General features: G+C 42.0%; 2 protein-coding genes across 7 annotated transcripts in view; both read left to right on the top strand.

Annotated features, from left to right (window-relative positions):
- The first annotated feature begins 68 nt into the window (after positions 1–68).
- gpx4a (glutathione peroxidase 4a) lies at positions 69–5,601 on the top strand. 3 transcript variants are annotated; one of them, XM_061825606.1, is made up of 7 exons: positions 69–309; positions 2,413–2,507; positions 2,608–2,752; positions 3,906–4,057; positions 4,140–4,164; positions 4,387–4,446; positions 5,131–5,601. In XM_061825606.1, exons 1-7 carry the CDS (start codon positions 217–219, stop codon positions 5,167–5,169), a joined length of 609 nt encoding a protein of 202 aa, XP_061681590.1. In that variant the 5' UTR covers positions 69–216; the 3' UTR covers positions 5,170–5,601. The 3 variants fall into 3 exon arrangements, with proteins under 3 accessions (XP_061681590.1, XP_061681592.1, XP_061681591.1); XM_061825608.1 differs by lacking the exon at positions 69–309 and adding an exon at positions 1,458–1,616; XM_061825607.1 differs by lacking the exon at positions 69–309 and adding an exon at positions 1,567–1,706.
- A 1,312-nt stretch (positions 5,602–6,913) lies between these two features.
- The window catches only part of pip5k1ca (phosphatidylinositol-4-phosphate 5-kinase, type I, gamma a), a 43,318-nt gene continuing 23,390 nt past the window's right edge, over positions 6,914–26,841 (top strand). For 2 of the 4 annotated variants that reach the window (XM_061824224.1, XM_061824223.1), the window contains exons 1-6: positions 6,915–7,329; positions 23,152–23,183; positions 24,054–24,140; positions 25,407–25,537; positions 25,632–25,749; positions 26,556–26,708. In XM_061824224.1, coding sequence (XP_061680208.1) covers positions 7,203–7,329; positions 23,152–23,183; positions 24,054–24,140; positions 25,407–25,537; positions 25,632–25,749; positions 26,556–26,708 — 648 coding nt within the window. In that variant the 5' untranslated portion in view covers positions 6,915–7,202. Of the gene's footprint in view, positions 7,330–23,151; positions 23,184–24,053; positions 24,141–25,406; positions 25,538–25,631; positions 25,750–26,555; positions 26,709–26,841 lie in introns of all 4 variants that reach the window. The other 2 variants (XM_061824226.1, XM_061824225.1) reach the window with 2 other exon arrangements.

Here is a 26,841-nt window from a genome sequence, read left to right as displayed (position 1 = left end):
TACCGGATGGGCGGAGTTCCAATATGTAAAAAAAAAAAAAAATAATAATGTTAAAAGAAAAACGTGGACGAGAACATATTGTTACATTCGGACATAGTAAACAATGTTGAGGTTTTAAAAAGTATTTGTTTTGCGGTTTCGTAACACACAAGGAAAGCGTGGTGTTGCTTCTTCACTGTCACTGTTTTGATCCAAATTTGCTCGCTTCGAGCCAAAATGAGGCCGTTAGGCTTCATCATAGCATGCGCGGCTGCGGCCACAGGTGGAGTGTCGTTGGCGATACTCCTCTACTTTGTCCTTCCCTCTGGGGTAAAGTACAAACTATTTTTGTGTGTGTTGTCTCTGTGTCTCAAAATGTTCAATGAGCTTGGTTGGAACATGTGCTGCTGTTATTTTGCTGCCACTCACATTACTGCTGTCAGCAATCATTTAGTATTCATGATCCTTTTGTGTGCATTTTAGGACTTTAACAATTGTATTTTTCTTTTTATCTGGTAGTGACAACAAATTGCATCTTCTTCTTTTCCTTTCGGCTTGTCCCGTTAGGGGTCGCCACAGCGTCATCTTTTGCCATCTTAGCCTATCTCCTGCATCTTCCTCTCTAACCCCAACTGCCCTCATGTCTTCCCTCACCACATCCATAAACCTTCTCTTTGGTCTTCCTCTCGCTCTTTTGCCTGGGAGCTCCATCCTCAGCATCCTTCTACCAATACACTCACTCTCTCGCCTCTGAACGTGACAACAAATTGCATAGACAATGTTATATATGATCCAGACCCCACTATTTTGCCATTCTCTCATTTCCTACCTATTTCCTGCCTATATCTGTCTATCTTATATAACTTATATATTCATACTTGCCACCTTGTTTGTTCCCATGGTTTGTTGTTTTATTGTTATTCTGTATTTGGTTGTTTACCTCACTTTAATGGGCATTATACTTCTCCTTCTGGTTTGGGCACCTTTGGCCAGCTGGGGGCAGTTTAGCGCAGACATAACAGAGTGATGTCATCATTTTAATCCGTTTGTTATTGTGATACCATCTGGAGAGGCCAACCACAGAGCACATACAGGATAAACAAACAAACAAGCATTCCCACACACATTCACACTAATAGACTATTTAGAGGTGTAAATTAAGTTCATATGCATAATTTTGCAATGTGGGAGGAACATGGAGCACACTTAAGATTCGAAGCCGTCACTTCTTAGCTGTGAAGCAGATGTGCTCGGCAATGATGAAAAAAATGTATCCTAAAATGACATGAAACTATCAGCCAGAGTTACGGATCATATCTTTTCAATTATTATTTTACATGACCCTTTTATGCGTTTATGACAATATGCTGGACTCTGGACCACAAAAGCCCTACATGTGTGATGTGGATTACGGGTCAGCACCGCGGCGCGTCAGCGATTGGGTAACGGCAGCTTATCAGTTGAGTCGCTGATCCCTGGCCGGGTTGATAAGAGGCTGGGGGGACAAGCAGAGAGCGGCGCTCAAAACGCGAAAGGAGGTGGATCGCACGCGTTCTTTCTTGTGAGGAGCTCGGTGAAGGGCAGCCATGCGTCTCGTAGGCTCCGCTGTCCTGTTCAGTGTCCTGCTGCAGGCTTTGGTGAGACTTGAGCGTGTTAGTTAAGTGGATGGCATGGAAGAACATCTGATGCTCGAATGCTCTCATTGTCATTTTTCACAGACTGATTGTGTAGGTGTGCCTAATTGTTTGACCAAAAAGTGTACACAATGTCTTGTCTGCTTTATAAGTCAATAATGAATCACCCAAGTCGATGTTTATTCTATTTCAATTTGTTTTAATGTTGACATCAGTTTTTAATATTTCGTTTTTTTTAATATTCTTTGTGTACTTTTACTGTACATTGGTTGGTCTTTTTTTTAAGTTTCTCTGCTATGTTTTGAATGCACAGTCGTGCTGTTCCGTTTTAATATATTATATTTTAGATTATGTTAATACAGAATAATTTTTCAGCCTATAAACAGTACACAGTTTATTTTATCTCACTACATTTTATTGTACTTTATAGTGTTTTCTATTCTTTCATTTTAATTTAGGTTATTTTATTTTACTGTATTATTCAGGTCTTTTTTATATATTAATTTATACTTGCAGCCTCATTTTATTTCTGCCCGCTGTGTTAATTTTTTTTAAATGCCATTTTTGTGTATATTTTATTTTAGATGTTTCATTTCTGTTGTGTGCCTTATTCTTAATTCTTTTAGACTTATTTTATTCTGTATTTAATGAGGTTATTTCACTTTTATTTTATTTGTTTTAATTGATCAATTTCTATTAGTTTCCTTAACTATTGTACATATAGTTATCTAACTTTGTCGATTTAATACTTTTGAATTCAGTTTATATTATTTTTATTTTTTTTTTTGTCTTCCCACAGGGCTCCCCTACGGAGGACTGGAGCTCGGCCACGTCCATTTACGACTTCTCAGCCACCGACATCGACGGCAACGTGGTCTCTCTCGAAAAATACAGGTGAGCGTTTACTTCCATGCGTGTCTTCCATCTACAAATCAATCACACGAGTTTTGACGGCGTACTTTTTTTTTTTTTTTTCTTTCCTCCCCCTCCCCAGGGGTAATGTGGTCATCATCACAAATGTGGCCTCCAAATGAGGCAAAACGCCCGTAAACTACTCTCAGTTTGCCGAGATGCACGCCAAGTACGCTGAGAGAGGTTTACGCATCCTTGCCTTCCCTTCCAACCAGTTTGCCAACCAGGTACACCCGCTTTGTTCATTTCCCATCTGTCTCGTTTCATTCATGGATGTCATCACGCCCGGTGGCGTTGGTGGCGCACCCCATAACGGATGTGGCAGAATTTCCTGTAATTTTATTTAGTTTTAGCTGTGCTGTTCATCTGTTTGGTTATGGAAAATTTAGATCTGTATGCAGTGGATGTATAAAGTCTACACACCCCTGTTCATATGATTTTTGTTTTTGTGATCTAGAAAATGAGAACATCAATTATTTCAATTTTTTTTTTCATCTTGTCAATAACCTGTAACATCCATGTCATTGTCCAAGCTTCTTATCCTCACAAGGGTTGCGAGAAAGCTGGAGCCTATCCCAGCTAGCTTCAGGCAAAAGGCGGACTACACCTTGAATTGGTCGCCAGTCAGTCGCAGGGCAGATATCAACATTGTCACTGAGCGGGAATTGATCCCACACGGCCCGCATCAAAGGGCAGGCGTGTGTACCACTACACCATTAGTGACCTTTCCTATAACATTCACTTAAAGAAATTTCTTTAAGCTTTTTGATAATGAAAGTACAAATAATTGAAATAGTGTGGTGGCACAAGTCTGCACACCCTCTTCTAATCTTATATGATATACATAGGTGTTAGGTTTACCGCTTAACTTCCTGGAATAATTGCACAAATAACGGACAAGAAGTCATCTTTCTTCTGATCAGGAGGACGTGAGAGACAGGCCAGTTACAGTCTCCAAACATGTTCTGAACCAGCCTCTCGTGTACTTTTTTTTTTTTTAATTAGAAAACACAGGATCAAAAGGAAGGGTGAGCAGATGAAATGAACAAAGGTAAAGTTTTTGTTGAGGATGTGGCACATTCTTTGGTTATGATGGAGTTGTCCTTGGCCACTTCTAGGAAGATACTGTTGCGTCTGTGTGTAGGAGCTCGTCATGTGAACAAGACTCTTCGAAACAAGGATGATACTTTGGCTTTGTTGCAAGTCCATAATAAATATATTAACGATAACTCTAACAATAGGAAAGAACTTTAATTGGAGGCTGGTTTCACTGGAAGTCGGAATATGGCGGCGGCCGTGAAATGATTCACTGCTCATGGTGGCATGTATGTACGTCTTGTGATTTCACCATTGTATATTCTGTTATTTCTCGATTGAAAGGAGCCAGGTACTAATGCCGAGATCAAGCAGTTCGCGCAGTCGTACAACGCTCGCTTCGACATGTTCAGTAAGATCGAAGTCAACGGGCCCGACGCTCACCCGCTGTGGAAATGGCTGAAGGAGCAGCCCAACGGCAGAGGCTTCCTGGGAAAGTAAGATGGCTTCCCATCACGTATCCTAATGGCGCACTGAAAAATGTTTTTGAATGTGCTTTTTTTTGTTTTTCCCCCGCAGTGCCATCAAGTGGAATTTCACAAAGGTAAATAACAGACACTACATCTTGATTACCCTTTTAGTTTGATGGAAAATCCAAAGGCGAGTTCCAAATTAAGTTTCACATTCTCACGGAGCTGATGTTTCATGGGAATTACTGAATCTCGTCTTTTATCATTTATTTTTCAGAAAACTACAGTGCAAATTGTACTATTTTGATGCAGCAAATACTATGAAAAATAAAGCAATTAACTGTCTTTTTTTGTAGTTTCTGATTAACAAAGAGGGTCAGGTGGTGAAGCGATATGGACCCATGGATGATCCAAGCGTACGTATACAAAGAGCTTCAATTTAGTGGGGGGGCAATGTAATCAATTGTATTGACTTATTTGCATTTATTTATTTATTTGTTTGTTTATTTAAAAAAAAAAATCTTTTTTGGGGCGGGGATAGTATTTTGTAAAAAAAAAAGAAGAGAAAAATAATCAATTTAAAAATTAATGTTTTAAAATCCATTAAAAATATTTTGGTATTTTTTTTATTACATTTTGGTGGAAGACATTTTTTGTGTGAAAAGAATACATTCTGTGGAGAAAATTTAGATTTTTTTATTATTATTATTATTTTTTAATTTCCCTGGCTTTCTTAGCTCAAAATGTGCCTTAACTGATATGCACTGCTTACAATAACAACATGGCTGCGGACAGATAGGCATTCTTTCACAAAGCACAGTCAGTGTTGGCAACTTTTAGCGACTTTTCTGAGCCACTCTTGCAACTATGTCTCAAAAAAAGCTACAAGCGACTTAAATTCTGGATAAGAAACAGATTAAAGAGAGCAGTCATTTTCACATTGTATATAAATATATATAATATATAATAAAAAAAGCCCGATGGAAGAAATCACGATGAACATGGCCAGAGATAGTGGGCAGGATTTCTCTGTTCCCTTTCATTCATTGGTTAATTCTTTCTGTGGACATTCTAATTGGATGTGGACTCGTTTTTTGCAGGTGATGGAGGTGGATATCCTTCCGTATCTGAACGCCTAAATGACCAAGACCCCACCATCTCGCCATTCTTTCATTTCCTACTCTTCCTATCTCTCTCTCTCTCTCCCTGAGCATCGGTGGATAAGGGTTCGGCTCAAACCCGGACGTGTGACGGTCTGTCCGTAAAGCCGCCCGACGGAAACGACAGACCCGATGCAATTGGCGTGCAACTCTGCCGGGGATGCTGGCCGAGCTTTTGTTCATTTTCGTGGCCCGGGGAGAAGGAGACGCAGAGCAAACCGATGAAATGTAGCGTTGTTTGCGTAGCGACACTGGAATTGATGCTAATGAGCTTCCGTAGTACTGGCATTAAAGTGTAAAGAGAAGTTAACACCTGCCTAATCCAACTGAAATAAAGTACAACTACTCACACTCTGAAAATGGCTGACAGACATCCAGCCCATTATGGACAATAAAAACATGTGCCTGGTATTCCTGTTTATGTTTGTTTTCCTATTTGGGATTAAACTTTATATGTACGCAATATATTATCCAAATATTGCAAATCTGTTTTGGGGAATTATAATGGAAAAAAAGGACCAAAAACAAAACTGGTCACACACACGTCATAATGTCAAATGTCATTTTTTTTTTCAGCATTAAAAAATAAAGGACAACAAATATTAATAAAATTGTCTAATGCCCCTCATGGGATGAATAAATCATCTTGCAGCTCATAATGCAATATGTGATTTAAAAAAATAATAAGAAAACATAAATTGCCAATTAACTGTATGGCAATATAAAAACATAAAAAAATATGGTGATCTTTGTCCTTAGAATTTCATAGATACAAAGAGGGTGAGCGTTTATTATTTTATGTTAAGTTAACATTCTGCCTCATAAATCCCCAAGATCTCAAACAGTTCAATCACATCTCAACCTTGTGTCTTGTTTTTTTTTTTTTTAATCACAGTATTTTTGTAGTGAAAAGTGAATTTCTGTTACGATTTGATCCACAATTATTACTGCTTTAGCTTATAAGTTCATTCACATTAAAAATCGAGGCAAAAATAATAAAACTGAAAATTTCAATAACTTTATTTTTATGTGGTCAAAAGTTCAAATTATCTTATGGGTTTATTCTTTGCTTGTTTTCTCAAAATTCTACCTTTATCTTTCCTTTGCTCTTCTCTTGCACACTTAGTTACATTTTAAATTACATTTTCAGTTGATTTCATTTCATTATATATACGGTATTTCCTAACTTCCGCTTTCCTCCTTTCCAGTAACAAAAAGGTTTTCCTAGAGCAGGACGTTCTACATTAAGAACGTCCTGCTCTCGGCCTTTCAATAATAAATCCATTTGAACAAATAAGAAGTAGAAAGTGTTTTCAAATGTATGGAGTAATCTAAAAGTAAAATGTCATCAGAAAAATACTCGGATAAAGTACAATTACCTAAAAGACCCTGTAAAGCATGGAAGTCATATTCATTTTTGTCAAGGGCCACAGGGGGGGTCATTGTGAATTAAACCATATAAATAACTTGGAATTATTTCATAAATACAGGGACGGCACGGTGGAGCAGCTGGAAAGCGTTGGCCTCACATTTCTGTGGACCTGGGTTCAATCCCAGCCCTCTCTGTGTGGAGTTTGCATGTTCTCCCCGTGCCTGCGCGGGTTTTCTCCGGGCACTCCGATTTCCTCCCACATCTCCAAAACTAACTCTAAATTGTGATTGTGAGTGCGACTGTCTATGGCCTTGGCCCGAAGCTCAGGAAAGTGATTCCGAGCATGCCGCGTTCCAACTCAGCCGCTAGGGGGCGTCGCCGAGCCCCAGAGCCCTGAACCAGTCTGCTGTGGTTGAACCGTCGCAGATTGACGGTGCAGCAGTGCAGTCGAGCCGGGGGAGACTGTGTCCACCGAGCCGCTGTCCGAGCAAATGAAGCCGCCGTTCCCGGATAACATGTCTTCCACACTGATTATCCGCAATATATAAGGCTTCCCGTTCCTTATTTTTCGGGTTTCCGACAGTACGCGTCGTCGCCTACCTGTTTATCCCCCCCACTACCATCACCTCCCGGAGGCAGAATGGAAGCCGAGGGAGCGGTCGGCTCGTCGGAGCCCAGGGACGGGAGTCCTCTGTCCGGGGCCGCATCATCCGATGATGCTGACACGGTCGTCGGGGTTAGCTACGGAATGGACGCTGGAGACATGGGTAGGTTGGACGTATACGCATATTGCTGTATTCCACATTTGTGCTTCTACGTGTGTCCTTCACAGTTATTCACTTGTTTTTTTTAATCGGATTCTGTGATGAATTTAAGCAGAAAGCCCCGACTCATCTTTAGCCGCTTAGCTGTGCCAGTAGCTGCTAGTATAGCTTAGCCGAGTGGGTGAGGAGAGCAGGTGGAATAAGCAAGCGTGAGGATCCTTCTTTTTCTCAGTCCGGGTTCATAACAGCATATTTATTTTAAAACCACTCGTACCATTCGATACGTACTGTTATTTGTGAATGTGTTTGAATAACCCAAATTACATGGGAATTCTAAGCACCTTAAAATCAAAGAGGAATTCCTACTGTGCACAAGGTGGGCCAAAAATACCTATATGCTTAATCTATTTTTCATTTCATTTCGTAAATAGGTTGGCATCTTTTCTTCCCATGACTTTCTTACTTGGTTGTGTCATCCTTTTTTTTTTTAATCCAGGCATCTTGAAATTCATCCTTAAGCCTACTTCTCTTCTTTCCTTGCATCCCACCTGTTTTTTTTTCCCCATCCATGCCTCTCTCACCTAAAACAAATGTTCTGCTAACCAAATCTTATATTGGTTGTCGATTCTGATGCCCAAGTTCTCCTGTACTTTTGTTTAAGAGACTTAAAAAAAAGGAAGAAAATTGCCAGGTCAACTGCTTTTTACAGTGACAAAACAGGGGTAGGGGTGTGGGCAGTCCTCTCGGACCCCCTGTTGTGTTGAAAGCAACTGTCTTTGTGTGCCCAGGTTCTGGCCCTGGCTGATGTCGTTGAATGACTGTATCTGATTGCGCAAGGGTGTGTTGCTGTATGTATGTTGGGCCAATACCCCGTTTCTTTGAGTTATGCGTGAAAGATGGCGACTCTGATACAGCAATTTTGCTGGTTCTTTGTGTTGGAGACAAAAAAGTGGAAAATTGCCAGGTTAACTTTGCCCTCACATCCCGTGTCGGTGCAGTTTATAAAGAATTGCGGAAAATACTGGGATTTGTCATACAGGTTCTGAATTCTTGTTGATGTTTTGAACAGTTGTCAACACTGCTTTGTGGTGCGCTGCAGCTAAGTTCGGGCGAAAAGTGGACTACACCCTGAACTGTGGTTGTCAGTCAGTTGCAGGGCACATATAGAGCTCGTACACGTGACGTCGCCATTTTCACGGCGCCATATTGCCGGTCGAACAGAGCTGGTCGACATTGTGGGAGACATTGAACCGGAGGAGAATATTTACAATACCTGAGACCTGTTGTGCTGTTGGTTGTCAAAACAGACGAGACAGATATTCAAAGAGATCAATCTATAGAATACCATCTGAAAAGACCAGAAAAGATTGATGGATTTCGGCAATTAAACGTCACGGCTGGTGCCCAACTAAATACACACACCTGTATAGCGATCACTTCATTTCAGGTCGGAATTATTCTTAATCTGAAATTACCAATTAGTATCTATAATGACAAGTTGACTCATTTGAGAACAACGCGTATTTAAAAAAAATAAAATAAACACTCTGTCGCAGTGAGGTTTACGTGTGGGAGCAATACGTTTCCATGTATGGAGGAGCCGTCTTTGTCTTTTTTTTTCCCAATCATAGTTAATGAATGCGAGTTTGTGTAAAACCAGGGGTCATTTATTTAAATATTGGTATTTGTATGGAATACCATCTGAAAAGACCAAAAACAATGGATTTCGGCAATTAAATGTGATGGATGGTGCCCAATCAAATACACGCGCCTGTGTAGTGGTCATTTCATTTCAGGTAGGAATTATTCTCCTCAAACTGAAATTACCAATAAGTCTTTATAATGCCAAATTGACTCATTTGAGAACAATGCGTATTTAAAAAAAGAAAATAAACCGTCTGTTGCGGAGAGGTTTACGTGTGGCACTGATAGGCTTCCGTGTACAGAGGAACTGACTTCCTTGTCCTCTTTTTTTTTCTTCCAATCATAGTTAATAAATGAGAGTTTGTGTCAAAGGAGGGGACATTTATTTAAATATTGGTATTTGTATTGAAAAAATATGAGTGGGTCCATCACTATGTGGGATTTATTCCTGATTGTGAACAGATCCAGCAACAAAGTATTTGTATGCGTCCAGACTTTTATATACTTTCAAACTTTTCGGTGTAAATCTCAATGACTTACTCACCAGATCCATGTGTGGATCCAGTTCTTCAAGTCAAGCGGAAGCAGGTTAACAGTCCAATTTCATAGAGGCGAAAACATTGACTTCGGCATTAAATATGGGTCCTCTATGCCAAGTGTCTCTCATTTTTTCCACGTACCTTCGTTTATTATCACCTTCTAAATGTTTAACGGTATCGGACAAAACTCTGGGCGTCATGCTATAAGACATATTTTCATTTCGTCTCAACGGACTTAGCATTGAGCAATGCTTTGTTTAACCGGCAATATGGCCAGTCACGTGATTTTGGTGACGTAGGTGCACGAGCTCGATAGACACAGACAACCATTTGCGCTCACATTCAAACCGAGTGGGAACTGGATCCACGCTGTCCGCACCCAAGTCAGGCGAGTGCACCGCTACACCATCATTGACCTGTTTCGAGGACATTTTCTCAGATATTCTTGGCGACATTTTGAGTTGCTGGGGTTAAACAGGAGCAGTAAGAAATAATGACGGTTATCATCCACTGACAGGAGTGCGCTTGGTAGAAATTAGTTTAAATGTCAACTGCTGAGGCCCTGAGAGCTCTATTGAGCGTATTTCATGTCACATCTAGTGCAATGTAATTATAGGCTACAGTGTTGAGCTCAGCTGCCCACAATGTTAAAACTCTGTGTTTAAGTACGTGTTTGGAGCAGCTGTGAGCTTCCAACATAACAAAATAAAATTTTCAAATTTCTTGTGTAAAGACAAGCTAAGTAATGTACGGTAAAATTAAGATGAGGTAAAACTACCCTCTTTTTAAAGACACCTGACAGATGCATAATGAGAGGAAACAGGAAGCGATATATGCATCAACTTGGTAAAATGAATTCATATGTCATCTGATTTAACTACAGTCGTACCTTCACTTAATAGTGGAGTTGGTTCATCGAGTCTTGAGAATCGATTGGAACCAGGACTAACAGTTCCGATTCTCCTGGAATTTTTCCAATTTTGGCTCCTCGTTTGGATGCCGATAGTCCGCCCATCTGATGAAGAAGGCGCTGAAAACCAACGAAGGAGTAATGCGCGTACGCACGAGGAAGAGTGTGTGTGTGGTGTGTGTGTGTGTGTGTGTCTGTCTTCGTGTCCGACATTGTTTATGGTGACGATCAAAAGTGTCTTCATTTTATTAAATGTGGTGCTTTTTGTGTGCCGGAACAGATCAATGGCATTTCACTTCATTTTGCTGATGAAAGATAATTTGAGTATTGAGTGTCTTGAGGTGCAGCCGTGGTCATGGAACAGATTAAACTTATAAGTCAAGTCACAATTGTAACTATTTTGCTCAATTCTTCTACCCTCTTTTGTGGCGCAGGTAAGACACATTTCTTGCTCTATGGTTAGGACACGTTTCTCTACTTCTCAAGTGACCTTCTACTGCAAAGACTTGTGTTGTCAGAAGCTAACTGAGCTGAACTGTTGTGAGATTTCCCAACATCTCACACGTTGTAGTTTGGTGTCTGTTAGTTTTTGAGGTATATTTTTCCACTTTCTAATTTTACTTTTAGATTTGATTGTGATCTGCTGGTAATTTGACTTGAGCACACAGTGTTTTTCTTGGCATGGTACCTCTTGGGTCAGTTTGGGACCCTTAAAAATGGAAAAACAGTAAAATGTCTACACTACCTACATAACATATCTCCACTCCTTAGAACAGGGGTGTCAAACTCATTTTTGTCGCGGGCCAGATTGTAGTTATGGTTTCTCTCAGAGGGCCGTTATGACTGTGAAACCATAAAATTGTTTAATTGCCTCATCATATTTACACGTGACATTTGAAAACAAGGTTTCAGAACTCAAGGGGAGTGGGTTTTTCAACTAGTGTTGTTTGTTAACAGAAAAATGCTTGCAATATCTCAATGTTATCATTTATCAATCCATTTTCTTAGCCGCTTATCCTCACAAGACTCGCAGGGGGTGCTGGAGCCTATCCCAGCTGTCAACCGGCAGAAGGCAGCAGACATCCTGAACTGTTTGCCAGCCAATCGCAGGGCACATAAGAGACAAACAAGCCACACTCACAATCACAGCTTGGAATTTCGAGTGTTCAATTAATGTGGCATGTTTTTGGGATGTGGGAGGAATCCGGAGTGGGTTATCATTTATGATGTAAGAATTTGAAATTTTGTACAGATTTTAGCAAGAATCATGGAAGTTGACACACGTGATTTGCATTCGCGGGCCACATAAAATCATGCGGCGGGCCGGATCTGGCCCCCGGCCCTTGAGTTTGACAGGTGTGCCTTAGAAGAAATGAGGCAAAGTGGGTACCTTTACGTGAATAATCCTGCTAACATTATGAGAACATTCTGTACATTTTAGAAGAGTTAATGAAGCTCTTGATAAAATCCTTGCGCCTTTTCCCCCCCTCCCCACTGTAGGATGTCAGGATTGCTGACAGAAGCAGAAAATGCCATTTCCATCTGCTCTGTCCTGATGTGTCCCTTTCGCTATCGCATGCACACTCTTGCTCTAACCCTCCCTAACACTTTCCCGGATTGTATAAGTAACATTTGGAGCTTCCGCCAGGATGTTTGACGTCATGAAAGAACGTAACGGATGACGCAGTCCACTTAACATCTTGCTTTCAGATTCAAGAGAAGGGTGTGTGTGATAGAAGCTGGGGTGAGAGTTTAATCTATTATAAATTACGGGTATAATACGACGGACAGGACCTAGCGATTTTCATTATACATCACTGATCTTTGTACTAAGAGCAGTAAATTATGGCAATAAACTACAAAACAAGCAGCAGGTAGTGAACTAACCCTCCAAAAAGAGGTGAAGTGCTTGCTTCAAGATGTTAATTGCAATCCCCAGTCGAAGTTTTTATATAAAACAAAGACATTGACATGTTGTGCATTTAATCAAACCATCCATCCAAAGTACGTTAGTGTATTGCTAACATACAGTGCTAAACTCTATTAACTGGTGAACAAAGGTAGCATAGATAGTCATAACCATTTAATTAATGAATATTGTACTTATTGAGTTTAGAAGAGAGTGTCTTCTTCGTATATAGGGTACTCTACTTTGGCTTCACATTAGATCTTTCCCACTCGGAAAAGAGAAAATCTCGTCCAGTTTAACCACTTTTTCTTACGATTATTCACATACTCCGACAGTCATTGTAACTTAAAACAACATCATTTCTTTTTTAACTTTCTCCATTAATATCGAAGGTAAACATAAGCAGCACGTCAAGGTCGTCTTTGCTCTACGTTGCCCAGACTGTGTCTCTAACTAAAGCAGCGGTGGTGGACGCTGTCATTATAAAACACATTGATGGACTGTGTAAGTACTGTAACATTTGTGATTATAAGTGTACGTCTTTAAGAGCGGGGGGGGGGGGGGATAAACTATGTAACAGAGAGTGTGACAGAGAGGCGGTCGTTGTTGGAGAAAGTTCCGTGTGCTGCCTAAAAGAAACCAGTGGCTTCTTGTGCCGTTGAATAGTTAGATTGATCGACACATAGAGCACCCCTGCTGTAGGTACTATTTATGTCCCCCTGGTGGTCAAGGCATGCAGACCAAGAAGGAGTAGGACGATGTCAATGGGCGTGATGCAAAAACTGTTTCGTCAGATTATATTGTATTATCACTGAATGTTTTTATGAAATGGAATTATGTTGTAAGATGTGTAAGGAAAGTAAGGAAAGTCTTTCTGAATGTTCCACACTTCTATTTACCTATCAGTTCCATGAGGAAGTAGTCCACACCCAGCACAAGTACTGTAAACTGGGAGTATCACGGGTATAAGTGTAATTAAAAGGAAATAACTAGTTAGTGTTCCCTTTAGGCCATCTTAAATGTATTCTAGTTGTCCCTCGGTGTGGTCCATTTGCAAACGTACGAACGCAGTAAACCAATTCTGATGGAGACCAAATCATCGGGTCTCAACGCAGAGTGACGTAAAAGGCACCGAGCCTCAGTCCACTACCGTCGAGGTTCTTTTTCATTTGAACTGCAACATTAGCAAGAGCATGGCCAGACATCGGGATGAAGCGAGGTGTTTTTGAAATGCTCACACGCAACTCAAAAGCCATGCGGCGGACACGGCACATCACAGATTAGGCTGTTGACTTAACAGACGTTTATGTGGTTTAGCTTGTGGTAATTAGCATCCATTCATCTATAGCAGCCTGTCTTCTTTTCACCACGCCAACAAGGCTAAACCGCTGGAGTGGTTCCTTTTTACGCACATTGCTTTTGTGGTGTGTCGTAGCCTCGTAGAGGTAATGATCAACAGACAGCAGTTATGCTCCGTTTGTATACTAAATTGTTCAGATATTGCATTAAACAGTTTCAGTTGTTCACATTTTCGGGGGGTTGGGCTAAAACAAGAACGCGCTAATGCAATCAGAGAGTCGTCCCTCCCTCACTATCCATCAGGCTATGCATACAACCCGAAAAATGTATTTTCCCTGAAGTTTTTTGTGTTTTTTGGACTACAGTGCCTGTTGTGGTGACTCGCATGAGGCGTCAGCAGTGACCTGACGGAAATTTGGACCACTGTGAAGTAGCCTACTACTACGTACGAGACCAGTACTTTCTCAGTACTGGCATTGGGTCCGTCCAGTAGTCTCCAGGCCAGCTACATGCTCCACATGTAAGAGAGACCCTTGAGGAAAATTGTATCGTTTATGTTCACTAGCCCGCAAGCTATGGACCGCGGCGGGGTCGTCCCAAACACATCAGTGTCTTGCCTGGAGTTCTTGTGTGTGGGTCCCCACAGAACAGAGAGGCGGGAAAGTTAACTGTATTACGCATAACCCCAATGGTACCTGTTATCAGCCGGTAGCTGACTCAGACACTTAAGTACACAGCGTACGAGTGAGCATATTTGATGGGCAGGTGAAGGGCTTTTTCCCGCGGGTTCGGCGGATACACCCACACAGTCCTGCAGCTCGAGGTTTCGAGATTTCAAAGCCTCATTTTTCATACATAGTTTTTTGTTGTAGTCATTCAAATTTGACAGGCTTTTTAAAAGCTGTAGTGTGTCAAATTAACTAACTTTTTTTTTTTTGAGTCAATTCAGTGGGCCTGGAAACAAAATTGGATAATTTCCCACAGTGGTTAGGAAAGTGCATGTGTACGTGTGCAGCATGTTTCTGTGCTGGTGTGAGGCGCTTTGCGGTGAGAACAGATTAGACCTGCTTCACTCACTTCTGGAAGATGCTGCTGTCAACAATAACACACTGTTTAGTCCAGTGTGCATCCAACCATCCACGCTCCTCTCAGATTTCTGTAAAAGGGCATTTCTCTCCTTTCCTGACAGCTTTTGGAGGATCAGTCAAGCTCAGGAATGAAGAAAAATTGCATAAGAGACAGAGCGCTGCCTGTGTCTGCTTTGGCCGGGAGGGCTAAGCTGATTTTAGCTCTTTCCTTAGAGAATAGGGTGATGCCGACTCTGACAGTCTGTCCCCCCAAGGATACAGTCTAAGATGTCCCCAAGCACCCTGGTGGTGTGTCAGTTGTACACACTGTTGTCCGACTTCAGTAGTGTCATTTTAGGAATAAGGCAGCCTTGCAGGATACAATAAAAAGTATGAATTGTTAATTAGAGAAAATTAGCTATGTATGGTCAACAAATGTACGTTAAAAGATTTGAAAACATCTTGTCCAAATTATAGTTTATTGAGTAATGTAGTTTATTCCTAAATGTGTGGTTAAAATGGCTTTGTCACATGTTTTAAAAAGGACATTTTTTGTCACTAAGTCTTACTAAACCTTGACATTGCAATTTCTTTTCCTAAAATACAACTTTGCTCTCAATCATTGGCCCATCCCTGGGCCGAATAAGCATTGTATAGTTATGTAAGCATACCAGCTAAGGATGGTCGATCTCATTTTTTGGTTGAGACTCTCGATTTGGAGGTTTGACGGATACCAAGTCCGATCCAATACCTACGCATTAAAATAAAATAGAGACAGTAGATCGGTAGGTATATGGAACGGATTTCTTCCTCTTTTTCTTTTGGCTTGTCCCGTTAGGGTTCGCCACAGCGTGTCATCTTTTTCCATTTCAGCCTGAGTAAAGCATCTTCTTCTCTTCTTCTTCTTTTCCTTTCGGCTTGTCCCGTTAGGGGTCGCCACAGCGTGTCATCTTTTGCCATCTTAGCCTATCTCCTGCATCTTCCTCTCGAACCCCAACTGCCCTCATGTCTTCCCTCACCACATCCATAAACCTTCTCTTTGGTCTTCCTCTCGCTCTTTTGCCTGGGGCTCCATCCTCAGCATCCTTCTACCAATATACTCACTCTCACGCCTCTGAACATGTCCAAACCATCGAAGTCTGCTCTCTCGAATCTTGTCTCCAAAACATCCAGCTTTGGCTGTCCCTCGAATGAGCTCATTTCTAATCCTATCCAACATGGTCACTCCGAGCGAGAACCTCAACATCTTCATTTCTGCCACCTCCAGTTCAGCTTCCTGTTGTTTCTTCAGTGCCACTGTCTCTAATCCGTACATCATGGCCGGCCTCACCACTGTTTTGTAAACTTTGCCCTTCATCCTAGCAGACACTCTTCTGTCACATAACACACCAGACACCTTTCGCCAGCTGTTCCAACCTGCTTGGACCCGTTTCTTCACTTCCTGACCACACTCTCCATTGCTCTGTATTGGTGACCCCAAGTATTTGAAGTCGTCGACCCTCGCTATCTCTTCTCCCTGTAGCCTCACTCTTCCCCCTCCACTTTTCTCATTCACGCACAAATATTCTGTTTTACTTCGGCTAATCTTCATTCCTCTCCTTTCCAGTGCATGTCTCCATCTTTCCAATTGTTCCTCTGCATGCTTCCAGCTTTCACTGCATATGACAATATCATCTGCGAACATCATGGTCCAAGGGGATTCCAGTCTAACCTCATCTGTCAGCCTATCCATTACCACTGCAAACAGGAAGGGGCTCAGAGCTGATCCCTGATGCAGTCCCACCTCCACCTTAAATTCCTCTGTCACACCTAAGGCACACCTCGCCATTGTTCTGCTGCCATCATACATGTCCTGTACTGTTTTAACATACTTCTCTGCCACACCAGACTTACGCATGCAGTACCACAGTTCCTCTCTGGTACTCTGTCATAGGCTTTCTCTATATCCACAAAGACGCAATGTAGCTCCTTCTGACCTTCTCTGTACTTTTCCACGAGCATCCTCAAGGCAAATAATGCATCTGTGGTACTCTTTCTAGGCATGAAACCATACTGTTGCTCGCAGATACTTACTTCTGTCCTGAGTCTAGCCTCCACTACTCTTTCCCATAACTTCATTGTGTGGCTCATCAACTTTATTCCTCTATAGTTCCCACAGCTCTGAACATCCCCTTTGTTCTTAAAAATGGGAACTAGAAAATTTTCCGCCATTCTTCAGGCATCTTTTCGCCCGCTAGTATTCTGTTGAATAAGTTGGTCAAAAACTCCACAGCCATCTCTCCAAATTGCTTCCATACCTCTACCGGTATGTCATCAGGACCAACTGCCTTTCCAGTTTTCATCCTTTGTAGTGCCTTTCTGACTTCCCCCTTAGTAATCATTTCCACTTCCTGGTCCTTCACTCTTGCCTCTTCAACTCTTCCTTCTCTCTCATTTTCTTCATTCATCAACTTCTCAAAGTATTCTTTCCATCTATTTAGTACACTACCGGCACCAGTCAACACATTTCCATCTCTATCCTTAATCACCCTGACCTGCTGCACATCCTTCCCATCTCTATCCCTCTGTCTGGCCAACCTGTAGAGATCCTTTTCTCCTTCTTTCGTGTCCAACCTGGTGTACATGTCTTCATATGCCTCTTGTTTAGCCTTTGCCACCTCTACCTTTGCCCTACGTCGCATCTCGATGTACTCCTTTCGCCTCTCCTCAGTCCTCTCAGTATCCCACTTCTTCTTCGCTAATCTCTTTCCTTGTATGACTCCCTGTATTTTGGGGTTCCACCACCAAGTCTCCTTCTCCCCTTTCCTACCAGATGACACACCAAGTACTCTCCTGCCTGTCTCTCTGATCACCTTGGCTGTCGTCGTCCAGTCTTCCGGGAGCTTCGGTTGTCCATCGAGAGCCTGTCTCACCTCTTTCCGGAAGGCTGCCACAACATTCTTCCTTTTTCAGCTTCCACCACATGGTTCTCTGCTCTACCTTTGTCTTCTTAATCTTCCTACCCACCACCAGAATCATCCTACATACTACCATCCTATGCTGTCGAGCTACACTCTCCCCTACCACTACTTTACAGTCAGTAACCTCCTTCAGATTACATCGTCTGCACAAAATATAATCTACCTGCGTGGTTCTACCTCCGCTCTTGTAGGTCACTATATGTTCCTCCCTCTTCTGGAAATAAGTGTTCACTACAGCCATCTCCATCCTTTTTGCAAAGTCCACCACCATCTGCCCTTCAAAGTTCCTTTCCTGGATGCCGTACTTACCCATCACTTCTTCATCGCCCCTGTTTCCTTTACCAATATGTCCATTACAATCTGCACCAATCACAACTCTCTCGCTGTCTGGGATGCTCAGAACTACTTCATCTAGTTCCTTCCAGAATTTCTCTTTCAACTCTAGGTCACATCCTACCTGTGGTGCATAGCCGCTAACCACATTATACATAACACCCTCAATTTCAAATTTTAGTCTCATCACTCGATCTGATACTCTTTTCACCTCCAAGACATTCTTAGCCAGCTCTTCCTTTAAAATAACCCCTACTCCATTTCTCTTCCCATCTACTCCGTGGTAGAATAATTTAAACCCTGCTCCCAAACTTCTAGCCTTACTACCTTTCCACCTGCTCTCTTGGATGCACAGAATATCAACCTTTCTCCTAATCATCATGTCAACCAACTCCTGAGCTTTTCCTGTCATAGTCCCAACATTCAAAGTCCCTACACTCAGTTGTAGGCTCTGTGCATTCCTCTTTTTCTTCTGACGCTGGATCCGGTTTCCTCCTCTTCTTTGTCTTCGACCCACAGTAGCTGAATTTCCACCGACGCCTGCAGGTTAGCAGTGCCGGGGGCGGGCGTTGTTAACCCGGGCCACGACCGATCCGGTATGGGATTCTTTAGATGAACGCTCATATTTGTTTGGCACAGTTTTTACGCCGGATGCCCTTCCTGACGCAACCCTCTGCATTTATCCGGGCTTGGGACCGGCCTACAGATTGCACTGGTTTGTGCCCCCATAGGGCTGCATTAAAGCATCTTCTTCTCTAACACCCACTATCCTCATGTCCTCCCTCACAAGATCCGTCAACCTTTTCTTTGGTCTTCCGATTGCTTTTTTTGACTGGCAGCTCCATTCTCAGTACCCTTCTACCAATATACTCACTCTCTTGCCTCTGGACATGTCCAAACCATGGAAGTCTGCTCTCTCTTACCTTGTCTCCAAAACATCCAACTTTGGCTGTCCCTCTAATGTGCTCATTTCTAATCCTATTCAACCTGTCCACACCAAGCGAGAACCTCAACATCTTCATTTCTGCTACCTCAAGTTCTGCTTCCTGTTGTTTCTTCAGTGCCACCGTCTCTAATCCGTACATCATGGCCGGCCTCACCACTGTTTTATAAATTTTGCCCTTCATCCTCTTTAAATCTACAAAGGACTTGAATTTATGAAAAATTCACTTTACAAAATGACTTCCTGAACGAATTAATTTTTTAAATAGAGGTACCACTGTCATAAGCCAGCGGCATGGGGGTGGACCCAAATGCAGGACTCCGAGGCAAGGCCATGATATTCAGAGTGGTTTTATTCCAGAAGGTCAAACACGAAAAGGCAGTCCAAAACAGGTGGTAGCACAAAAACGCTAAGCAACAGGCAAGATCCAAAAATGTGCACAAGTTCCGATGACTATGAGGCAAACTAAGAAAGTTGGACAAGGCGTGGTCAAACTAATGAGGCAAAGGCTCGCTGTAACAATGATTGATCTCCACTAAACTTGCGATTTACGCACAATAGCGGAGTATCCAAGGATGCAGTAAAGCAGACGCAACGAACTGGCAAATGCCGAAGACACATTCACAATTTAAGTGCTTGCTCAATTAGTGTCCAACATGCAACACAGCTGTGTGACAGGTGTCAGAGGTAGCCCCACCCAGGGCAGTGGCCTGGCCACGCCCCTCACAGGAAGCACCGCCCACGACAGTGGCCAGGCCATGCCCCTGACTACCACTGTATATGACTCTTATCTGTTCATGGGTTTAAAAAAAAGGCAAAAATAAAATTCACATTTGATATGTATATATCAGGCTGAAATATATAGACTCTTAATCAGAATATATAATTCAGCCCCCCTTACCCCACCAGCTACAAACAGCAAGCTTTTTATTAGCTCTGCTTGGTTCCCTGTCGCCAAAGGCCGACCACTCCAATCTCTCCACACACACACACACACACACACACACACACACAATCTATGATTCCAAAGGGTACGAATTGCTCTGACAGTGGAGGGCAACACAGCTTTGGCCCGCTGCAAATCGCAAATATGGAGAGGAACATTCTCAGTTAGTATCCAAAATATCATATTGCAAGTTACACCTACTTCCTAATCCTACCTCTTTATAAATAATCTACCTTGTTGTTCTCCTCCTAATGGACGTGTGCATTCTGGAAGCTCAGAGCACTTTGACCCAATTGGTTTGTTCTACCAAGAAAACTGAAGACAAATCAATAGCTGCAGCTTCATCACCCTGACAAGATAATAAACAATCACCTCAATGTGAGCTCCTTACTTAGCTCGTCCCCAGGGAGTCTCCTCTATCGAGCCGTTCTTCTGCCACATTACAATGTTGAATCCATTTTTTTAAATTATTCATGCTGACTGACCAGACTGGTCTATGGATCAACAAGTGCTACAATTGACAGATTAGCTTGAATCGTGACAACAACCATCACATACTCCTATCGGCATCTTAAAAATGCTGAACGTGGACGTCTGCTGTGCTTACCGTGTAGCTCTTGTAGTTGATTACTCTCTGCTGTAACACGGTTCCGGACAGACTTCTGTTAAAAGTTCATTGGACCGCATACCGAAGCATTTATTCATCTGGTGTTTTGGTACTTCAGAGTTCATATTAGCTTAGCGGCTAGCCTGGTTTCTCCGTCTACTTATGTGACTTACTCCTCTTTTTCGTTTTGTGAGAACAATTATTGCCAGATGTTTAGCTAATGGACCTTTCCGATGGCGATCTTAAGCTCCGCCCCCTTAGCCATGTCCCACAAGCTTACAAAAAGCCGATTGAACAGAACATGTTTGAAGTCGATTCTCTATCGCATATTCCAAATAATATTGCGTTATGTTGTTTGCCAAACTCGTCAGACTTGTCCAAGACAGTTCTACAGAGAGGTCTCAACTATTTCACGCAAGGATATGTACACGGAATTAAGATTTTGTCAGACCAGGACGCAATGTCAGCGTTACAGCGAAATGTTGGTGAGTGATATAAAAAAGTTTGACGCCTCACAAACTTCATATTGACATCCAACAGGATAACATACTGGAATCGTACTGCCACTGTAAAGCAGGGTGGGTACTTTTTACTTGGAAGATCACGAGTAATATAATTGTTGTCTCTATAAGTGAGTGGGTGTATTCATTTGGCATGGCTTGGCTCGTAATGGAGCCCAGTGCTCTGTTTAAAAGTCCAATGTGATACAAATGGGCAAATAGACATTTCTCTTGCATGACATCCCACATTTAGTATCACTAACCCGATTCTTCGGCATAAAACATTGCACACTTCATTCAGCAGGTCAGTGATACTCTAACAAAGTGAAAGTTGTTCTCCTGCAATGTATAAACCACTGATAATAACTCAATCAAACGCAGAGAAGATACTTCTCCCTCACTTACTTTCGAACATACAGCTTTGTGTTTGTTATTGTTTACATTTAGTTATACGTGCGCTCTTCCGCGAGCCTTAATCCATCGTAGACAATTCGTCAACTGTGTTTTAGGCTTTGGAAAATGAATGAACCGGCCCCCTTGTAACCTAGCAGGATATCTTTTATCAGAATTAAACGTTCCCCAAGCGGATCTGAGGACCAGTTTCTTCGTAACAAACGAAAAAAAAACCCCACTGGTTTCAGTGCCGTGGACATATTTGTTTCTAGACATTTTCACACTGCCGCAGATTTAATGAAGTCATCAGCAAACATTTCCTTGGTTGGTTGGATGATTCTGAATCTAAACCATAGGCCAAATTTTGTGTATATATATATATATAAATACCTGTGTGTGGCGGCCCCCTTACAAGCAAGTAATGTACTCCCTTTTTCCTCAGTTGCTTTAAAATTGATTAATTGATCAAATGCAAGGCTGATCTTTCAAAACTACTCACCCTTAGAAGTTTCACTGGTCATTTTCATAGTCCACTGAAATGCATTAGTGGATGTGATTGCAATCTAATTGATTTCATTGTTTCTTGTTGTATTGAGCAGCCTGGCCTTTCGTTCCTAAAGAACAAAGACTGCTGGGCTGTTGTCTTATCTGGTAACTACATACAGCAGCAGCGGCAAACTCTTCTCCTTGTTGTTTAAATTGTGGTAAATGACTTGCGAGAAACCATATACAAGTATTTATTTCCATTCTCAGTACCGACCAGGTTTACATTGACACTTGTCAGCTATAACTCTTATACCAGTCAATTGGGAATGGAAAAAGTCATCACCCAACACCACAGGATAATCGTTCCATTTTGTTTTTCAGAGCAATTCAACAATAGAGCCTTTGCTGACTTGGTGAAAGCAGGGGAAATGCTCAAATTCGGCCTGATGGTTGGAACGTGTGTACTCTCTTCCCCTCACGCACACAATTACCTATGCATGCATGCACATGGTGGCGCAACTACAGTCAGATGCATAACGTCGACTGTCAATCCAGCATGCCCAATTGACCTGAACCAGCCAATTGGACACCATCTCTCACACGGAAACAAACATCAGAATGAAATGGGAAAGCAGTCGACAACCTCTACAATTTCAAAACATTTTCGTTTTATCGAATTGGAGCATTGCAACTATTGCACATGCATGTGCCTTGGCGTGTTCATTCTTGTGTGAGCGTGTATGACAGTGGGAAATTGAAGGAGAGCGTGAAGAAGAAGACGAGGAGGAGGAGGAGGAGGAGGTAGGGTAGAAAACAGGCTCTGCTGTTGCTGGTCACATGAGCGCTCGACGAGAGGCAGACAGAAAGGATGCACGCTCAAGCTGCTGCCGCGCTTACACATCCATGCGTCGCATTATTCACCTCATTTTAGTCACCCTAAATTCTCAAACTCTCCAATGGACTGATGTGTCCAATTCGTCGCCGATTACTCCATCCATTTTCTACACCACTTGTGTGGTTAACTGTAATTAACTCAGTTCATGTGCTATCGTTAAGTGGTTAATCCCTTGGTGGAGGTGCTTTGCATACTTGAATCTGGTTGGTTGGGTGGATGATTAGTTTAGTTTGAATGCTATAAACGTTGTTACTACTAATACTTGCATTTAGGTCGAATAGGGAATTGGATCCACCAGATGGAACTGTAGTAGGGGTAAAAAGAACGACCAGCTTTGTAATGCTCACTATTGCCACCTCCATGACTGGAGTATCATACCTGACTTCTTTTTCAGATGCTGCTGCAAGGAAAGCCTTCATCACAGAGGTAATGGAGAATTTTCATGTTCCTATTAGCCATTATGCTTTTCGTTTATACTTACCATAATTCCCGGCCTACAGAGTGCACCCGATTATAAGCCTTAGCCAATTTGTAAAGGAAATACCATTTGGTACATACATAAGACGTACCTGTGTAAAAGCCGCAAGTGCCCACATTGAAATCCAGATTGAAACACGAGGTATTTACAAAGAAAGACGGTAAACAAAAAGAGTTTCAAAGTTTTAATACATTAGCTTAGCTTAACATAGCAACAACACGGTAGGATGAATAGGGCTGGTTTAAAAAAAAAAAAACAGCCGTGGCAGCTACACGGTAGCAACATGGTAGCACGGCACTAACAGGGCTGGTTAAAAAAAAAACATATCTAAATCACTGAGACACGGCAACAACACGCTAGCACGGCGCTGGCACGGTGCTAACAGGGCCAGTAAAAAAAAAAAAACAATACATACCGGTAAAAATCACTGAGACACGGCACTAATACAGCAGGAACATGCTAGCACAGCGCTAACGCTAGTGCAGTGCTAACAGGGCCAGTTAAAAAAACATACAGAGAGTTTTCCAACTTTTAATACCTTAGCTTATCTTAACGTAGCACAAATAGAGCTGATTTAAAAAAACAAAAACATCATACCGGTAAAAGTTACTTCCTTGGCACATATATTTCACCGGTCTCACTCTTACCTTTTCCGCTCGATTGCCCCCTTATGGCCGTTAGTAAAAATGCACAAATTAGCTGCATAAACCGCAGGGTTGAAAGCATGTAAAAGCTCTCTGGTCCATTTATTTAGATAATCAAATGCAATGAACAGTTTGGCACTTTTACTCACCAACAGTCTCTCTTTTGCCCGTCAGATGCCGTCCTCCTCAGGACTACCTGGTCAGGGGAAGAAAATTGGCCACAGAGGGGTCGATGCCTCCGGAGAAACCACTTACAAAAAGGTGGGTTTGAATCCACACTTAGAAAGATAGTTTTAAAAATGTACAATATATGTTTTCTATGTCTGGGGTTAAAAATACAAAAGGAAGATATATGTCGATACACTTGCTGTGTTGTAAAAAAAATAAAAATAATAATAATAATAAAAAAAAATATATATATATATATATATATTATTTATTTATTTATTTATTTATTTATTTTTATTTGAAGCGGCACCATGGATCAGCTGGTAAAGCGTTGGCCTCACAGTTCTTCAATACCCGCGTTCTACGCATGTTCTCCGCATGCCTGCGTGGGTTTTCTCCGGGCACTCCGGTTTCCTCCCACATCACAACAAACATGCAACATCAATTGGACACTCTAAATTGCCCCTTGGTGTGATTGTGAGTGCGACTGTTGTCTGTCTCCATGTGTCCTGCGATTGGCTAGCAACCAGTTCAGGGTGTACCCCGCCTCCTGCCTGTTGACAGTTGGGATAGGCTCCAGCACTCCCCGCGACCCTCATGAGGATAAGCGGCAAAGAAAATAGATGGATGGATATTTCCTTGGAAAAAACATTCAAACATATTTTGTCCACTCAGAAACCTGACTGTATTCGAATACATCTGCATTATAATGAATATTAATGATATTGTTATCTATACTGAGCCTCTGGTACAAGATGAGTGAATAACGTATAATAGGCATTGTTGGACATGTTCTATTGTTAAATAAACCCTTAAGTACATGAAATTTAAACTGCAATAGGCGAGAAATAATGCTATAATAATGACTACTCTGAAGAGAAGCGTTTGTGAGGATTAAAGACAAAAAATGCACATCAAAAATCTGCGATTTCAAAAAAATTTTTCACTTTGTGAATACATTTTTGTGTATTTTGTATTTTCCAAGTCACTAACTGTGTAGCGGTACACACGCCTGACTTTGGTGCGCTTAGCGTGAGATCAGTCCAGATCAGGGTGTGGACCCTTGTGAGGATAAGCGGCTTGGAAAATGGATCGATGAATGCATTTTCCAACACTTCAAAGTTAACCAGCTCTTGGACAGGTGCACATGCAATATTCATGTTTTCAGTGGAACGACGAACAAAATCAGTTTTGGCATGTCATGCGTTCCTTTTATTTATTTTTTTTCTTCTAAAATAATTTGAACAAATTAATCTCTTTCGCGGTCACACTGTCCCCATCATAAAGTTTGAAGTTACATTCTCAGCGCTCATATTTGTAAAGTCTTCTTGTAAACACCACCCTGACCCTGCTCCGCAGACCACATCCTCAGCCCTGAAAGGAGCCATCCAGCTGGGCATCGGCTACACGGTGGGCAACTTGAGCTCCAAGCCCGAGAGGGATGTGCTGATGCAGGACTTCTACGTGGTGGAAAGCATCTTCTTCCCCAGGTCCTCAACCACACGTCGCGTATTGTGTTTGAAATGCGAAAACGGCTTTCATAACCATATTTTCAATGCGCTTTGTTGCTTATCCTGACTGCAGCGAAGGGAGCAACCTCACCCCGGCCCATCACTTCCCAGACTTCCGATTCAAAACGTATGCTCCCGTGGCCTTCCGCTACTTTCGAGAGCTATTCGGGATCAGGCCGGATGACTACTTGGTAAGCCTACACCTTTAAATTAATTCAAATTAATGGGGCCAGATGGATGCACACATTTGCACGTGGGTGCGTGCGCATGCACACATACACACACACACAGGTTCATAAAATTGCAGTTTGATGGCTTCTCCTGTGCTTTGTGGGTGTCAAAATAATAATGGACAGCTTGATGATGATGAGCCATGATTCATCTCAGCACCAAGTAGTCATTGCTGTGATTGATTACAGGGGATTTTTTTTATTACAAAGAAGAATTGTAAAGATTTTTTTGGGCTGTGTCCAACATTATGATTATTATTGGTTTTCTATGCACTCTCTTTGTGAGTCCCTGACTGACAGCAGATCGACTGCACGCGCTATTTTCGTATCTACCACTCTGCTCAGCTTTATTAGGCAATACCTTGCCTCACTTTGGGACTTCAAGTCAATAAAAAAAAGAACATATTAAGCATTTGTTGGAAACTGGGAAAAACATGTCATCAAAGCCATATTTTGTAAAGAGCTGGTAACAAACAGGCAAGAAATAGGATCTCAGACCCCAGCAGGAAAGAGGACGCTGTGAATTATAATACTGCAGCCTTTCGCACTAAAGCACAGCAGTACAGTACGCTATAATGTTTTTTTATCATTTATATCCTTGCAAGTTTTTTGTTCGACCAATGACCGACATGCTGTGGTTTTACATCACCCACGTGGAATCATTGTGGCTCTCTTGGAGCCTCGGTTAAGCAAGTCCTACCCCGTTGTATGTGGTATTAATGTGAGTTTCACACGTAGAAAGTCAAAATTTATCATGTCCTTTGCAGTACTCCCTGTGTAACGAGCCGCTGATCGAGCTGTCCAATCCTGGCGCGAGCGGCTCTGTCTTCTATCTCACCAAGGACGACGAGTTCATCATCAAAACGGTCATGCACAAGGAGGCAGAGTTCTTACAGAAGTTGCTGCCGGGCTACTACATGGTAGGGAAGCATGCAGTGTGTGCACCGTATATACACAGCAGAAACTCTGAAGCGAAACACAATCCAGTCTGCAAGGAGGGTTTATCTTGAAGTTCTCAATTCAAAACAATCCCCCATAGGAAATCATATAAAC

This window comes from Syngnathoides biaculeatus, chromosome 7 (genome assembly GCF_019802595.1).
Source record: "Syngnathoides biaculeatus isolate LvHL_M chromosome 7, ASM1980259v1, whole genome shotgun sequence".
Lineage (NCBI taxonomy): Eukaryota > Metazoa > Chordata > Actinopteri > Syngnathiformes > Syngnathidae > Syngnathoides > Syngnathoides biaculeatus.
The sequence above is the reverse complement of the archived record's forward strand: the minus strand, read 5'-3'. Positions and strand labels throughout refer to the sequence as shown.